Source organism: Bombina bombina, chromosome 3, assembly GCF_027579735.1.
Source record: "Bombina bombina isolate aBomBom1 chromosome 3, aBomBom1.pri, whole genome shotgun sequence".
In the NCBI taxonomy this organism is placed as follows: domain Eukaryota; kingdom Metazoa; phylum Chordata; class Amphibia; order Anura; family Bombinatoridae; genus Bombina; species Bombina bombina.
This window is the reverse complement of record NC_069501.1, coordinates 673,292,952-673,311,356: the sequence shown is the minus strand read 5'-3', so window position 1 is coordinate 673,311,356 and position 18,405 is coordinate 673,292,952. Positions and strand designations below refer to the sequence as shown.

At 39.2% G+C, this 18,405-nt stretch overlaps 1 protein-coding gene across 2 annotated transcripts in view; it reads right to left on the bottom strand.

The window, feature by feature from the left end:
• Positions 1-18,405, bottom strand: part of RFFL (ring finger and FYVE like domain containing E3 ubiquitin protein ligase) — a 206,308-nt gene that overhangs the window by 23,363 nt on the left and 164,540 nt on the right. For both annotated transcript variants that reach the window (XM_053707433.1, XM_053707432.1), the window contains one exon: positions 6,768-6,788. In XM_053707433.1, the coding sequence (XP_053563408.1) occupies positions 6,768-6,788 (21 nt within the window). The remainder of the gene's footprint in view (positions 1-6,767; positions 6,789-18,405) is intronic.

Below are 18,405 nucleotides of genomic sequence, written 5' to 3'. Positions count from 1 at the left end.
TGTCACAGGTTTTATGGGCCTGAATCAAAGTCTCAATAACAGAATCAGAAAACCCTCTCTGAGATTAAAGGTTCTGATTAAAAAAACAAAACCAGTGTGGTAGAAGGTTGTGAAACAGAGCAAGAGGCAATGGAGGACAACTGGACATCTGTACTAGATCTGCAAACCAAGTTCTGCAAAGCCAAGCTGGAGCAATCAGAATTACTGATGACACTTCCTGCTTGATCCAGGCTATCACTCTTCGTAACAGAATAAAAGGTTAAAAGATATAGGCCAGACAATCCAAAAATCTTGAACAGATCAAAAACAACCCCCTGAAAAAGGTGTAATCTGCCCTACCAGAGGAGGCAAGTTTGTTAGATTGTTTAGACTTGTTCCTGAAAAGGAAGATACAAAAGATTTAGAAACCATGTCAGCTAACCATAATTTCAACCACAAGGCCCTTCTGGTCAGGCGCTGTTAATGCAAATTCTTGGCATTAGTTCCTAAATTATGTCCACAATGCCTTCACAAAACAAAGTAATAGCTCACCTCAAAAGTTTTAATTGTTTCTGAAACTCTTCTTCACCAGTAGATTAATCTGAAAACTGCTCAGATAAGCTATCACACTAAAAAGCATAGGTTGCAGCAACACAAACAATACTAAATTGCTGGGCCAAAAAAAGTCTTCCTATGAAGGACTCTTAACTTCCTATCCATAGCAGGGGTCTTTGAAAGAAGTACTATCCTCAAGGTGAATAGTATTATGTTAAGCCAAAATAGAAATAATCACATTCACTTTAGGAATAGTTTCCCAAAGCTCTACATAATAACCAGGTAAAGGAAACATATTTTACATTTTAAAACTGGATTATAAGGGATGCCAGGCTTATACCACTCTTTAGAAATTAATTCAGAAATAGCATCCGAATCTGGAAAAACCTTTGGTGACTTAAAGGAGGTTTAAAAATCAAATAAAATTGCTTAACATACTTCTCCCCCAGGAACCTTAGGATCTTGAACCCCTGAGGTACATTAAAACCTCTTAAGAGAGAATAAAGATGCTTAAGTTTAAATAGAAAATATGATTCTGTATCTTTATCAGAATTTGACTCCTGATCATTTGAAAATACGTCACCCTCTGATGACAAATGAGAGGAACCAGAATCTGAAACATTCAGTTTTAAAGGGATAGTACAAGTCCCAAATTAAAGCGACAGTCAAGTCCAAAAAAACTTTCATGATGTTAAAATATGGCATGCCATTTTAGACAACTTTCCAATTTACTTTTATCACAATTTTGCTTTTTTTCTCTTTGGTATACTTAGTTAAAGAGCTAAAACTAGGATGCTCATATGCTAATTCTTAGACCTTGAAGACTGCCTCTGTTTCTGAATGCATTTTGACCACTAGAGGGCATTAGTTCATGTGTTTTCATATAGATAACAATGAGCTCATGCATGTGAAGTGACCTAGGAGTGAGCACTGATTGGCTAACAGGCAAGTCTTTTAAAAGAACTGAAATAAAGGGGCAGTCAGCAGAAGCTTAGATACAAGGTAATTACAGAGGTAAAATGTGTATTATTATAATTGTGTTGGTTATTCAAAAACTAGGAATGGGTAATGAAGGGGATTATCTTTCTTTTAAACAACAACATTTTGGTGTTGACTGTCCCTTTAAACTTTCATGATTCAGATGGGGCATGTCATTTTAAACAACTTTCTAATTTACTTTTATCATCAAATTTGCTTTGTTCTCTTGGTATTCTTAGCTGAAAGCTAAAGCTAGCTTGGCCTCATATGCTAATTCTAAGCCCTTGAAGGCTGCCCTCTTATCTAAATGCATTGACAGTTTTTTCCCAGCTAGAGGGCGTTTGTTCATGTGCTTCATATTAATAATATTGTGCTCATTCATGTGGAGTTATTTAAGAGTCAGTGCAAATTGCCTGACATGCAAGTCTGTCAAAAGATCTGAGATAATGAGGCAATGCTCAGAAGCTTAGATACAAAGTAATTATAGAGGTAAAAAGTATATTATATAACAGTTTGGGTATGCAAAACTGGTAATGGTAAATAAAGGGGATAGCAATATTTTAATATAACATTTTTGGTATTTTACTATCCCTTTAAGAGACAAGATAAAGGTAAAAGAAGGATTATCAGAAACTGACCTTTTATGCTTACTTGGAGGAGGCATAGCCATCAACATTTCAGACACAGTTGAGCATAGAAAATAAATCCTGGAGCAAAATCTGAAGAACTAATTTCTATAGAACAGAGGGAGGACATATACCCTTAGAACCAAAAGCAGCCTGGGTCTGAATGCATTAAATGATCCATACAATAATTGCAACGCTGTGCAGGGGGGGGTATTACATCAATAAGCTTGTAAAAACACACTTAAAATTAAGGAACCAATACTTAAAAGTATGGGGGACAGATCCAGTATGGCTCCATCATGTAAAAACAGGCATTCACTATAAACCACAGAAAATAATTAATTTTGCAGGCAAATAACAATCAAGGATTTAAACACAAAAATCCTAGAAAGAAAAATAGGCAAAAAAATAAATCAGAGAAACTTTCATCAAATACACCCACAAAATATGCAACTCCACAAGACAAGGTCAATTGCAAACAGAGAGGAGCGTCTATGCAGCAACAAAATAACAGCGGGGAAAGGAAAAAAAACAGCGCATAAAATGTAAAAATGATGTGCGCTCACCTGATACAGCTTGGTAGAGCAGAGGGAAATAAAGTATACGACAAAATGCCTATAGCACTAATAACGGCAGTTTGAAGCTTGCAAAACCAAATCACACTAAAAAATGCGACGCTCATAGGCAGACAACTTGCTCAAGAAAAGTTGCCCCGCGTACACACGCATATTGCAAAAAGACGAAGCTGGACGTGCACAAAAATCCTAAACACAACTAAAAAAAACCTGAGCAGAAAAAATAAAAGTTGTATTTAACAAAATGTTAAAATTCCCATACATAACAAAGGGGAATTAAAATGCCTGTAATAGTCTCCTGGCTATAATGTACAACATTATATGTACCCAACTAATAGCCTACAGGGCTATGTGAGTGCCAACATGTATAATCTACTTACCTGACAGCCACCCACTCTACCAGACTTACCCACTGCAGAAAAAACTGCTTTCAGTAGATAGCCAATCCAGTACTGTACGCGTGATATCAGAGGATCTAAGTATGTAAAGTATAAAGAAGATCCAACAGGAGGCTAAGGGACCATTCCCTGCGAACACCTTTGGTAGGCCTGTGGCTGACCTCCCACAGGGTGTAGTTGTGCCTCTACCCAATTCCCCATAAAATTCCCTCTATCCAAAGAGTAGCTCTTTGATGAGAACATAGGCCTAAAATCGGTCTGAGAACCCCTCTAACAAAGGGAAACATCTGGAGCACCTCAATTTCTTCATCTTACAGTATAAGTGAATATAAAACTGGTTTACCAGTGAGGTTGGAGGATTTTCAAGTGCTCTTGGAGTTTTGTGAATCTTTGCCTCCTCCCAGTGGGCCAGGATTGGAATTCCCAGGAGTATGGCTAGTGACTCTCACCACCTTTATGAAAGAAAAGTTCCTTTTTAAATAAAATACAAGGTATCAAAGAAAAGCCAAAATAATTGGTATTCAAGGTATACATGCTTTTTATCTTTAATGCTGTAGACTTGCGTAATCTGGATATAAAATAATAAAAATGTTAATCTTTAAAATGGGTTTTGATTTGCCCAAAACCAAATACATAATTCAGATAGGGCATTTAATTTTAAACAACTTTCCAATTCCCTTTTATACATCAAATTTACTTTGTTCTTTTGGTAGTCTTAGTTGAAAGCTAAACCTAGGTAGGCTCATATGCTAATTTCTAAGACCTTGAAGGACACCTCTTATTTTAATGCATTTGACAGTTTTTCACAGCTAGACAGGTTAGTTCATGTGTACCATATAAATAACATTGTGCTCATGCCGTGAAGTTACTTATGAGAGGGCACTCATTGGCTAAAGTGGCAAAGTCTGTCAAAAGTACTGAAATAAGGGGGCAGTCTGCAGAGACTTAGATACAAGTAATCACAGAGGTAAAAAGTATATTAATAAAACAGTGTTTTGTTATGCAAAACTGGGAATGGGTAATAAAGGGATTATCTATCTTTTTTAACAATAAAAACGCTGGTGTAGACTGCTCTTTTAACAGGTTTTTATGATAAAGGTAAAAGTGACTGAATACTTGCCAGTAAGTTGGGCAGCATGCTCTAGTTCAGCCTTCTAAAACTGTGGGGTCGCGTAACCTAATGTGGGGGTTGCTGGCCTATGTGTTATTTTTTGTTTTGTTTCCCTTCCAGGTATGTTTCTTCTAAGGTGCGCGGCGCACACCTTTCCCTCCCAGTGTAGCGCAGGCAGAATGTTAGGCCACACAACACCGGAGGGATGGGGAAAGTGAAAGTGGCGGTATCCCCAGCAAAAGCAGAAACAACATGAGTAGAACCGTTGTCAGAGAGCAATAAGAGGAGTCTGTTGCAGGGAGCCCTGTGCTATGGGCTGCGACCGGGCTGGCTGATTCCTATACAGGCTGCATACTGGACCAGATATGGTTGCTGGGTTGCACTTAGTATAGTGATTCTAAAGGATACTGTAATGGCTTGTAGACACGACTAGGCCTTGTGTGTGCTTCTGACAGGCTTAGAGGGGACCTGTAAAGTGACTTAGTGTGCATTTTTTTAGTGTCAGACAATTCCTTGGCCTTCTCATAATCCATTAAGAAGAGGGAATGTAGATTCCTGCTGCAGAGGTACCTGGGACACTTCTTGCAGGAGAAGCAGAGTTCTGGAGCAGCTCACACTGGATTTGTACCAAGGGACTGGGCTCTCTGTCAAAGGTCCCCTTGGATAAATGGGTATGTAGTTCTCATAGATGTTGGCATTAACACACCTGGTGTTTTATAATATATTACAAGACCTCTTGAATCTGCCAGGCCCTGAGCCTGACATTGGCAGACTATGTTATGTCCCTGATGCTCATGTGCTAGATGCTATAAAAGAGTATGCCTGTCAGTGCCAGACCCCTATATCTACAGTTGGCTGAACCACTTGCCAGGTGCTGAGCTGACCGCATGTCAGGTGCTGGCTGAAAGATGGATAGGGGGGTATAAGCATGGGAGGGGAGGGTATGAGAATGGAAGGGGGGTATGAATATGAAGGGGGAGTATGAAAGCAACAGGGGGAGTGAGCAGGGAAGGGACAGTAAGAATGGAAGGGGGGGTATGAGCATGGAAAGGTGGAGTATGAGTATGGAAGGGGGTATGAATATGAAGGGGGAGTATGGAAGTTGCAGGGGAGTGAGCATTGAGGGGGGCAGTGAGCATATAAGGGGGGAGTATGAGTGTGAAGGGGGACTATAAAAGAGGAGTATGGCAGGAGCAGGGGAGTATGAGCATGAAGGGTCACGAGTGGAAAAAGTTTAAAAAGCCCTGCTCTAGTTTACAGTATATCTTGTATACAGTCAGGGTGAGAGAGTGGCCTTCTCACCAAACAAATTTGTAAAACATCTGCCTACTATCACAATTCTTATATCATTTAGACTGGTTTGCAGGGGGGAGCGAAGCGAGCAAAAGTATACAAGATTGAATCAGTGATCTTCTCTCTCCTTATTAATATTTTAAGACAAGTTCTCAGAGGTTTGGTCCACTCCAATCTACTTGGAGAAGGCAGGGTTAGCTATTCATGGTCTGAAACTTCACAAGGCTCCATAGGCTAATTTTTTGGCCCTGTATTATTGCATCTTTTTAATGATGCTTTCTTGAACAGACATTTTTAGATGGGTGTTGTAATAACAGACTTTCAGGAACTCAAGGCTGGAAAATACCTATCCTATTTGTAAATCTCTTTAATTAATAATGACAATAAAATCTATGCTAAGGTTTTAGCATCTAAGCTAGAACCAATACTACAATGTTCTGTAGTTCATCAAGTGGGATTTACTCAGGAGGGAGGGTTCTGATAATTTCCGTCTCCTAAACATTTGTGGAGTTGGCCTCTGGATCAACTGCTTTCCACCATGGGCTGATGATTCTATGGTTGGGCAAGATTATCTAAAAAGGAAAATTTGATCTTACTATGCAGGGTTCTGGATGTGAAAGAGACACAAATGTTACAATAAAAAAATAAAGGTTTTTGTGTGATTTCTCCCCATGTCAATGACAGAGGCTCTCTGTCTTTAGATGCTGAAAAGGCGAGTAGGGAGTTTTTTTTCAAAACAATGGGTTTTCTTGTCAAATTTTTGACATGGATTGGAGCTCTTTAAGTGTTGAGGGCTTAGGATTTTGTTCTCTGCTATTCTTTATACAAAATGGTAGGGATTTCTGTTGTCTTACTTACTTGAGTAAATTATTGACTATGGCTATGTGGCAAAAGCCCTAAATAAAGGGGTTGTTACTCTATGATGTTCTACAGATACTTGTGTGATTTGCAGAAGATGGCAGCTATTATCTTGGGTGGTATTTCTGACTGAGCCCTTTATTACTGTAGTAGGGAAGAGTCAATGTAAAGATCTTATCTACCCTTCCTAGAACTTGTTTTAACCAATTACCTGCACTTGGCATTGACTCATCCGCTACAAGACTATTTATAGACTTTTTATCTACATTTGAAAACTATGCTAGCAAGATATAACTATCTCAACATATCACTAACATCATATAATCAGCATTGACTGGTAAGGAAAAAGCAAGAGAGAGATTAGCTCATAAATTAAGCAGACGTGATTTCTTACCTTGTTCTTCAGCAATAAAAGCTGAAAAAGAGAAACAACACATAAATATAAAACAAAAAGGAATTTCAAAGTGAAATGACAAGTACAATATGAAATACAGGAAAAGATCACATACATACAATGTTTACAGCAGGAATCTAATCTAGCTGAGAAAATCACACAGTTCTGACACCGAAACTGAACATCTGAATCCCCTGCTACATCTATAAGTCTGACTGGGCCACTTGATACATAGATTAGCATAAAGTTCAGGATATACTTTTAGGAAAAGACCTATTATTACATCTCTAACAAACTGCCAATATCCCCCTATATTTTATTATACTTTTTAACCAAAACAAAAATATATACTAGAATCATTGATTTTGTCCCCCTTTCTAATAATTTAATAAAATTGCATTTTTACCATTTCCAACAAGGACTTGAAGTTTAAGTTCCACATTTCACAATCCTAACACTACTACATTCTACACAGTGATTGCTCTTAATTAATATCAGCTGAGATCATGGGCTTTTTCAAAAGGTATGTCCATAAGCTGCAAATCAACGCAAACTTTGGTAACCAGCATACATTTTTTTAAATAATTTATTTTGTATGCAGATATTTTGAAATACAGTGTTTGACTATGGATATATGCTATGCATATATACAAAATAGTTTTATGTCCCTTTAAGCCATTCACTTTGTACTTCTTTAGTCATTTTTATATCTGTGCTGAATTCAGTCAAGGAGCAGGGGTTTCTAACAATGTTACTCCTTGGTTCTTAGACTTTTGGAGAATTCTACTTACTGTATATCTACATAGGAGCGTCTATCTATGACAGGCTCCCTATGTTTTAATATAAATGTGCACAACAGAATCTTCCATTTGTAATTACTACTGGCACGTAGACACCTACTAAGATTTGCATGGTGAGAGATATACGCATATCTTCTTTAACAATGAACTGAAGCACCATCATTGCATACCTGTAGTTTCCTCACAGCCGGCAAACAATATCTATTACACCCACTCTCTTTCTAGCACAAATTCATTGTGATTATCATCTCCCTTCCATTAAACTTTTTTTCTAGTAAACTTCTCGCGATCATGTGAATATAAATCTAATGGCTGTGAGCTGACATACATATACTGTAAAAACAAACAAGATGAACCCAGCAAACACAGAAATAGCCTTGTTAGGCCAGGTGCATTAGGAAAAGCTGGCGACCTCCAGCCTCACAAAGATCCACAATAAATATATATATATATCCTCAGCACATTTTCAATGTATAAAATGTCCTTCATTGAAAACACATGGACAGAAAGTTATGCGATGTTTCGGGAACGCAGTCCCTTAATCATGCAGTGACTAAGGGACTGCGTTCCCGAAACGTCACATAACTTTCTGTCCATGTGTTTTTCAATAAAAGGACATTTTATACATTGAAAAGGTGCTGTTGATATATATTATAATATATATATATATATATATATATATAATGATATAATAGTATTTTTTATTATACATATACTGTAGCTATACAAAAATGTAGCCATTCTTTAACTATTAACCAACCAAAGCTTACACAAGGGAGTGGGGACGGAGTAATCACAGATTTCTCAGTTATAATTACATTTTCGTTCACCAGTGGTAAGGAGTCCACAAGTCATTAATCCTGGGATTCAACTCCTGGCCGCTAGGAGGAGGCAAAGATTCTCACAAAGCTCTAAGTGTGCTTAACACTCTCACCTCTCTAGCATTCCAGTCTTTTCTTTGCCATTATAGGAGTAGGTGAAGAATTGAGGTGCTCAAGATTCTTTGTTTAGAGGGGTCCTCAGACTGATTTGAGGCTTATTTTTGTTATCAGACAGCTGTTACTAGGAGGGGAGATAAGAGTATGGGTAGTGACAGAATTACTCCCAGTGAAAGAGTTAGGTAACAAGTCCTGCCACAGGTGTCATGGGGATCAGTCCCTTAGCCTCCTCCATTTGGGTTGTGAAACTACTCCTTACATAGATTCTCTGCTGTGACGTACACAGCATTGGATGGGCTCTCTACTGGAAGCACTCTCTCTTCTGTAGCTGACTAAGCAATGGTAGAGTGGGTGCACTTACATAGCCCACAGGCTATAAGGCAGGTACACATTTCAGTTAGGTACATCATAGCCAGGGGACACAGTAACATGACAACATTTCTACTTTTCACTCTAGACTTTACTCATAAATCAGTTCTAGCAGCTTATGGGAGACATTTATTATGAGTTTTCTGAATCCAATTGGTGATGTAGGTTTTACTTATCAGTATGCATAATAATTTTTTCATCCTATTTGGATTATATTGGGCGCATTTTGAAATTCCTTTACGCTTTTAACTCAGTTTGTCCTCTTTTTTTTTCCTTAAATAGCTTTTAACATTAACGCTATTGTGCGCTCTCCACCCTACTCTATAGCATGTTCCAGTGGCTATCTAGTACGCATCTGACTCTCCTTGGCGTGCTCCACTTATTCTTTCTCCAAATAGGAGCAGTTACTTGTTTTTACAGTGCAGGGGCACTCTCACATGTTTCCATTATTTCAAAGGCAGATCGATAGTTTTATTAAGAAGAGCAAGGGGCATTGACATTACTTTTTTTATTCCCTGCTAATGGTCAGTTTTTACAGGGGAGTTTTAAACATGCTGCATCAGATCTTTTGTTGAGGGAGTTAAAATGTATTATTTCTAGGAGCGGGTATTTAGTATATGTATGTATATATACTATATATATATAAGTGTATATATATATTATATATATGTGTATATATATATATATATAATATTGTTATATATATATATATATATATATAATATATATATATATATATATATATAGATATATATATATATATATAATATATATACACACACACATATATATATATATATATTTTATTTCACAAGAGGGGTTATTTGATGTGCAATTCCTCATACTTATTTTTGGGATTATCCCTGCTTAGAATCCCAATTGTATTCATACCTATGTCTTCCTTCTTGTGCTTAATGCACGGAAAAGCTGGCGACCTCCATAAACTAAATTAGTTTATTCGCCCGAGTTCTCAGGATAAAGGGGAAAACTCAGCGAATAAACTAATTCCCTATCTCTAGTGATACCTTGGTGGTCACCGCTATTGTTAGAAACAACCATATCACTATAGCTAACCGATGTGTACAGAAAAAACTGTTGGTCTTTACTCTTGGTTTTCTCTGGAGATGCCAGAGAGTGTTACCAATTAGTTTATCATTGTGTAATGGATAATATCCTTCTCTGGAAATACCTGAGACCTATACCGGTTAGATACTACTTCAAGTTATCAGTATAAATATAGAGGCGCTTAAATAAAGGGGCCAAGTTGTTTGAGGCAGCTAATAAGCAAATTTCCTCTCTGGTAATACCAGAGACCTATACCAGGGTTGAATACCATTATAAAAAACAGAATTTATGGCTTACCTGATAAATTACTTTCTCCAACGTGTGTCCGGTCCACGGGCGTCATCCTTACTTGTGGGATATTCTCTTCCCCAACAGGAAATGGCAAAGAGCCCAGCAAGAGCTGGTCACATGATCCCTCCTAGGCTCCGCCTACCCCCGTCATTCGAGCCGACGTACAGGAGGAAATATGCATAGAGAAACCATATGATACCGTGGTGACTGTAGTTAGAGAAAATAATTCATCAGACCTGATGTAAAAAACCAGGGGCGGGCCGTGGACCGGACACACCGTTGGAGAAAGTAATTTATCAGGTAAGCATAATTTCTGTTTTCTCCAACATAGGTGTGTCCGGTCCACTGGCGTCATCCTTACTTGTGGGAACCAATACCAAAGCTTTAGGACACGGATAAGGGAGGGAGCAAATCAGGTCACCTAAATGGATAGGCACCACGGCTTGCAAAAACTTTCTCCAAAAATAGCCTCCGAAGAAGCAAAAGTATCAAATTTGTAAGATTTTGGCAAAAGGTGTGCAGTGGAAGACCAAGTCGCTGCCTTACATATCTGGTCAAACAGAAGCCTCATTCTTGAAAGGCCCATGTGGAAGCCACAGCCCTAGTGGAGTGAGCTGTGATTCTTTCAGGAGGCTGCCGTCCGGCAGTCTCATAAGCCAATCGGATAATGCTTTTAAGCCAAGAAAGAAAGAGAGGTAGAAGTTGCTTTTTGACCTCTCCTTTTACCAGAATAAAACAACAAACAAAGAAGATGTTTGTCTGAAATCTTTAGTAGCCTCTAAATAGAATTTTAGAGCACGGACTACGTCCAAATTGTGGTAACAAACGTTCCTTCTTTGAAGCTGGATTGGGACACAAAGAAGGTACAATACTATCTCCTGGTTAATATTTTTGTTGGAAACATACTTCGGAAGAAAACCAGGCTTAGTACGCAAAACCACCTTATCTGCATGGAACACCATATAGGGCGGAGAACACTGCAGAGCAGATAACTCTGAAACTCTTCTAGCAGAAGAAATTGGCAACCAAAAACAAAACCTTCCAAGATATTAACTTAATATCTACGGAATGGTAAGGGTTCAAACGGAACCCCTTGAAGAACTGAAAGCACTAGATTTAGACTCCAGGGAGGAGTCAAAGGTCCTGTAAACAGGCTTGATTCTAACCAGAGCCTGAACAAACGCTTGAACGTCTGGCACAGGCTGCCAGCCTTTTGTTGAGAGGTAAAACAGATAAAGCAGAGAGTCTGTCCCTTCAGAGAACTTGCAGTATAATTCCTTTCTTCCAACCTTCTTGTAGAAAGGGATAGAATCTTAGGAATTTTTATCTTGTTCCATGGGAATCCTTTAGATTCACACCAACAGATTATTTTTTTCCATATTTTAATGTAAATTTTTCTAGTTACAGGCTTTCTGGCCTGAATCAGAGTATCTATTACAGAATCTGAAAACCCACGCTTTGATAAAATCAAGCGTTCATTCTCCAAGCCGTCAGTTGGAGGGAAACCAGATTCGGATGTTCGAATGGACCTTGAACTAGAAGGTCCTGTCTCAAAGGTAGCTTCCATGGTGGAGCCGATGACATATTCACCAGGTCTGCATACCAAGTCCTGCGTGGCCACGCAGGAGCTATCAAGATCACCGAAGCCCTCTCCTGATTGATCCTGGCTACCAGCCTGGGAATGAGAGGAAACGGTGGGAATACATAAGCTAGGTTGAAGGTCCAAGGTGCTACTAGTGCATCTACTAGAGTCCGCCTTGGGATCCCTGGATCTGGACCCGTAGCAAGGAACCTTGAAGTTCTGACGAGAGGCCATCAGATCCATGTCTGGAATGCCCCCATAATTGAGTTATTTGGGCAAAGATTTCCGATGGAGTTCCCAATCCCCCGGATGGAATGTCTGACCGACTCAGAAAATCCGCTTCCCAATTTCCACTCCTGGGATGTGGATTGCAGATAAGTGGCAGGAGTGATCCTCCGCCCAATGAATTATCTTGGCACTTCCTCCATCGCCAGGGAACTTCTTGTTCCCCCCTGATGGTTGATATATGCAACAGTCGTCATGTTGTCTGATTGAAACCTTATGAATTTGGCCTTTGCTAGTTGAGGCCAAGCCTTGAGGAGCATTGAATATCGCTCTCAGTTCCAGAATGTTTATCGGGAGAAGAGATTCTTCCCAAGACCATAGACCCTGAGCTTTCAGGGGTTCCCAGACCGCGCCCCAGCCCACCAGACTGGCGTCGGTCGTGACAATGACCCACTCTGGTCTGCGGAAGCTCATTCCCTGTGACAGGTTGTCCAGGATCAGCCACCAACGAGTGAATCTCTGGTCTTTTGATCTACTTGAATCGTCGGAGACAAGTCGGTATAATCCCCATTCACTGTCTGAGCAAGGCACAGTTGTAATGGTCTTAGATGAATTCGTGCAAAAGGAACTATGTCCATTGCTGCAACCATCAATCCTATTACTTCCATGCACTGCGCTATGGAAGGACGAAGAACAGAATGAATTACTTGACAAGAGCTTAGAATTTTTGATTTTCTGACCTCTGTCAGAAAAATCCTCATTTCTAAGGAATCTATTATTGTTCCCAAGAAGGGAACTCTTGTTTGACCGGGGACAGAGAACTTTTTCCTTGTTCACTTTCCATCCGTGAGAATCTGAGAAAGGCTAGGACGATGTCCCGTATGAGCCTTTGCTTTGACAGAGACGACGCTTGAATCAGGATGTCGTCCAAGTAAGGTACTACTGCAATGCCCCTTGGCCTTAGAAACCGCTAGAAGGGGACCCTAGTACCTTTGTGAAAATTCTCGGAGCAGTGGCTAATCCGAATGGAAGTGCCACAAACTGGTAATGCTTGTCCAGAAAAGCGAACCTTAGGAACTGATGATGTTCCTTGTGGATAGGAATATGTAGGTACGCATCCTTTAAATCCACCGTGGTCATAAATTGACCTTCCTGATGGTGGGAAGGATCGTTCGAATGGTTTCCATTTTGAACGATGGAACCCTGAGAAATTTGTTTAGGATCTTGAGATCTAAAATTGGTCTAAATGTTCCCTCTTTTTTGGGAACTATGAACAGGTTGGAGTAAAACCCCATCCCTTGTTCTCCTATTGGAACTGGATGAATTACTCCCATCTTTAACAGGTCTTCTACACAATGAAGAATGCCTTGTCTTTTTATTTGGTTTGAAGATAATTGAGACCTGTGGAACCTTCCCCTTGGGGGTAGTTCCTTGAAATTCTAGGAGATAACCCTTGAGAAACTATTTCTAGTGCCCAAGGATCCTGAACATCTCTTGCCCAAGCCTGAGCAAAGAGAGAAAGTCTGCCCCCCACCAGATCCGGTCCCGGATCGGGGGCCATCCCTTCATGCTGTTTTGGTAGCAGTGGCAGGTTTCTTGGCCTGCTTACCCTTGTTCCAGCCCTTGCATCGGTCTCCAGGCTGGTTGGGTTGTGAAGTATTACCCTCTTGCTTAGAGGATGTAGAATTAGAGGCTGGTCCGTTTCTGCGAAAGGGACGAAAATTAGGCTTATTTTTAGCCTTAAAAGACCTATCCTGAGGGAGGGCGTGGCCCTTTCCCCCGGTGATGTCTGAAATAATCTCTTTCAAATCAGGCCCAAACAGTGTTTTACCCTTGAAAGGGATGTTAAGCAATTTTGTCTTGGAAGACACATCCGCTGACCAAGACTTTAGCCAAAGCGCTCTGCGCGCCACAATAGCAAACCCTGAATTTTTCGCCGCTAATCTAGCTAATTGCAAAGCGGCATTTAGAATAAAAGAGTTAGCCAATTTAAGTGCTTGAACTCTGTCCATAACCTCCTCATACGAAGATTCTTTATTGAGCGACTTTTCTAGTTCTTCGAACCCAGAAACACGCTGCCGTAGTGACAGGGAACAATGCATGAAATTGGTTGTAGAAGGGTAACCTTGCTGAACAAACATCTTTTAAGCAAACCCTCTAATTTTTTTATCCATAGGATCTTTGAAAGCACAACTATCTTCTATAGGGATAGTAGTGCGTTTGTTTAGAGTAGAAACCGCCCCCTCGACCTTGGGGACTGTCTGCCATAAGTCCTTTCTGGGGTCGACTATAGGAAATAATTTTTTAAATATAGGGGGAGGTAACAAAAGGTATGCCGGCCTTTCCACTCCTTATTTACTATGTCCGCCACCCGCTTGGGTATAGAAAAGCATCGGGGGCACCGAACCTCTAGGAACTTGTCCATCTTACATAATTTCTCTGGAATGACCAAATTGTCACAATCATCCAGAGTAGATAATACCTCCTTAAGCAGTGCGCGGAGATGTTCTAATTTAAATTTAAATGTTACAACATCAGGTTCAGCTTGTTGAGAAATTTTTCCTGAATCTGAAATTTCTCCCTCAGACAAAACCTCCCTCCTGGCCCCTTCAGATTGGTGTGAGGGTATGTCAGAACAGTTATCATCAGCGTCCTCTTGCTCTTCAGTGTTTAAAACAGAGCAATCGCGCTTTCTCTGATAAGTAGGCATTTTGGATAAAATGTTTGCAATAGAATTATCCATTACAGCCGTTAATTGTTGCATGGTAATAAGTATTGGCGCACTAGATGTACTAGGGGCCTCTTGTGTGGGCAAAACTGGTGTAGACACAGAAGGGGATGATGCAGTATCATGCTTACTCCCCTCATTTGAGGAATCATCTTGGGCAATATCATTATCTGTGGCATCATTGTCCCTACTTTGTTTGGACACTATGGCACAATCATCACATAAATTTAAATGGGGGGAAACCTTGGTTTTCATACATATAGAACATCGCTTATCTGATGGTTCAGACATGTTAAACAGGCTTAAACTTGTCAACAAAGCACAAAAACCATTTTAAAATAAAACCGTTACTGTCACTTTAAATTTTAAACTGAACACACTTTATTACTGAATATGTGAAAAAGTATGAAGGAAATTGTTCAAAATTCACCAAAATTTCAACACAGTGTCTTAAAGCCTTAAAAGTATTGCACACCAAATTTGAAAGCTTTAAACCCTTAAAATAACGGAACCGGAGCCGTTTTTACATTTAACCCCTATACAGTCCCAGGAATCTGCTTTGCTGAGACCCAACCAAGCCCAGAGGGGAATACGATACCAAATGACGCCTTCTATAAGCTTTTTCAGTGGTTCTTAGCTCCTCACACATGCATCTGCATGCCTTGCTCTCCAAAAACAACTGCGCATTAGTGGCGTGAAAATGAGGCTCTGCCTATGACTAGAAAAGGCCCCCCATCTGAAAAAGGTGTCCAATACAGTGCCTGCCGTTTTTTTAAAACAATCCCCAAGATTATAATAACTATTTAGAGTTACAATCTGCGAAATATGCTTATCAAAGTAATCGTTTTAGCCCAGAAAAATGTCTACCAGTTTTTTAAACCCTTATGAAGCCCTTTATTCTTTTACTTAATCTAAGAAAATGGCTTACCGGTCCCCATAGGGGAAATGACAGCCTTCCAGCATTACATAGTCTTGTTAGAAATGTGGCCAGTCATACCTCAAGCAGAAAGTTCTGCCAACTGTTTCCCCCAACTGAAGTTACTTCATCTCAACAGTCCTGTGTGGAAACAGCTATCGATTTTAGTAACGTTTGCTAAAATCATCTTCCTCTTACAAACAGAAATCTTCATCTCTTTTCTGTTTCAGAGTAAATAGTACATACCAGCACTATTTTAAAATAACAAACACTTGATTGAAGGATAAAAACTACATTTAAACACCAAAAAACTCTTAACCATCTCCGTGGAGATGTTGCCTGTGCAACGGCAAAGAGAATGACTGGGGTAGGCGGAGCCTAGGAGGGATCATGTGACCAGCTTTGCTGGGCTCTTTGCCATTTCCTGTTGGGGAAGAGAATATCCCACAAGTAAGGATGACGCCGTGGACCGGACACACCTATGTTGGAGAAATATAAAGGCTCAAGTTTAAGGTACCAGGTTATCTCACCTGGTGAGAGACTTGTAAAGGAGTGCCAATTACCTATTAATACCGATTACCTATTAATACCAGTTATTAATGTAAATTACCTCTCTGGTTATACCAGAGACCTATACCTGTTAAATACCGTTATGAAAAATATAAAGGCTCAGGTCTAAGGTACCAGGTTATCTCACCTGGTGAGAGACCTGTACAAAAGAGTGCCGAATACCTATTAATACCAGTTATTAATGCAAATTACCTCTTTGGTTATACCAGAGACCTATACCTGTTAAATACAGTTTTAGAAAATATATAGGCTCAAGTTAAAGGTGCCAGGTTATGGCACCTGGTGAAAGACCTTCGAAAAAGTTGCCAATTACCTATTATACCAATTACCTATTAATACCAATTATTGAACTCTGTAAACTCAGGCATTGCTCTTAAAAAGAGAGGGGGAGAAGGGGAGCAGGTACGCCACTGACGCGTTTCGCCGTTGTGGCTGTATAAAAGGGCAATCTCACTGTCTTCTCATGGGATTTTTATACCCTTAGCTTTGTTTAGATTGGCTGATTCGACAACCTATCATAGTGCAGTTAGAGGACTGGATGTGATACCGGTCAATCAAGTGCTGAAGATAGGGATTGGTTGGTATAATGTTGGTTTACGGCCATATATTTGTTGTGGAATAAATGAGCAAAAAACAATATATATCTGTATGCTAACAGAGAGTTTCAACTGATACATATTAGTATAACATCCAGTGTCATAGAAATTAACTTTATATTCAAGTTTTGTTGGTATTTGTGTAACCTTCAGCGTATAGTGATTCATATTACCATTGGCCCAAGTCCTTATCAATCAAACAATCGAACTGTTTTGAGTGGATGAAATCATATGTATTGATCCAATTGTGTGCAAGATTTTTCGGTAGCATAATATGAATACATATTGGGGCTGTATATCTGTCATTAACACATAATGGAAAATCTTGAAATTCAAAGAGTATATATGGGGGAAAAAAGCTTATTCCTGTTTGTTTTGAAATTCATGTTTGTGTTACTTGCCATTAATAAGCTTTGTATGATTTAAAGTTTACGATACTCAATATAATGTTCAAAAAAGTGGTGATTCCACCATACTTTAGATTGTTTATATAGTGATTTGTGCAATTCCCTAAGTATGCTATTCATATCAGAGGTTTCATTTATAATTGTAGTTGTTGAATTGAATACTGCATTTAAGTATTTTAATCTTTTTTGTTGTCGAGCTGCCAAATCTTGGTCTAGTGAATTCATTCTTAAATTTAACCACTTTTTTGAACGTTATATTGAGAATAAATTAATTCCACGTGGATTACGTGTTCAGCTTTACCCAGCATTTAAATTCAAAGATGATAATTTGATTACCGAATGGGAGCAAGCATTAACAGACTGTTGACAAAAATTCATGGCTATCTTAGTCAAGCACGACAAAGCAGAAGTAACTAGATTTCAAGCAGAGATTGATTAATATAAATCTAAATTAGTTCAGTTTGAACCGTTAGAAGACTTCCAAAAATAATACCAACAATATCAAAAAGAATTAGATAAATTGGAAGAAGAGATAACTAAAGCAAAGGAACAAAAACTAAACAGAGATAAGAATGATTTCTCAAATCACAAAGTATAAAGATGGAGACAAAAGGGCTTCTTTAGGAACCCAACAACCTCCAAAAATGTGACACAAACTGACATCCGATACTGAAGGTGAGGAATCGGATATAGCTACCTCTGAGAATAATAATGCCAATACCCCCAGTATTACCACTCCTACCCCCTCGCGTATGCATTCAAGTTTTTTAGATCCCAGTTCAGAATCAAAAACAGATGCACCAGGCGAGGGAGAGGCCAGAACAAGAATAAAATGGAAACCTCAGGACAACAAGAGGGAAACCAGAGGAGCCAAACAGAGGAAACTAACTGTGAGCCCTTTTTCACACATTTGTCTGAACAACTAATTGTCATTAATTTATCTAACCATATCTTATCTGAACATCACTTATCAGTTTTGACCAAGGGTCTATCATTTTGCCCTGTTAACAAACTAGATAAATTTCAATTAACTAAAGATACTCATCTCTATGTACGAAAATTAATGCTAAAAAAGATCCATGATAGAAAGTAATGATTCACTATCAACTCAAAAATGGCGTGACCTGATCAAAAATAAATCCCAATATATA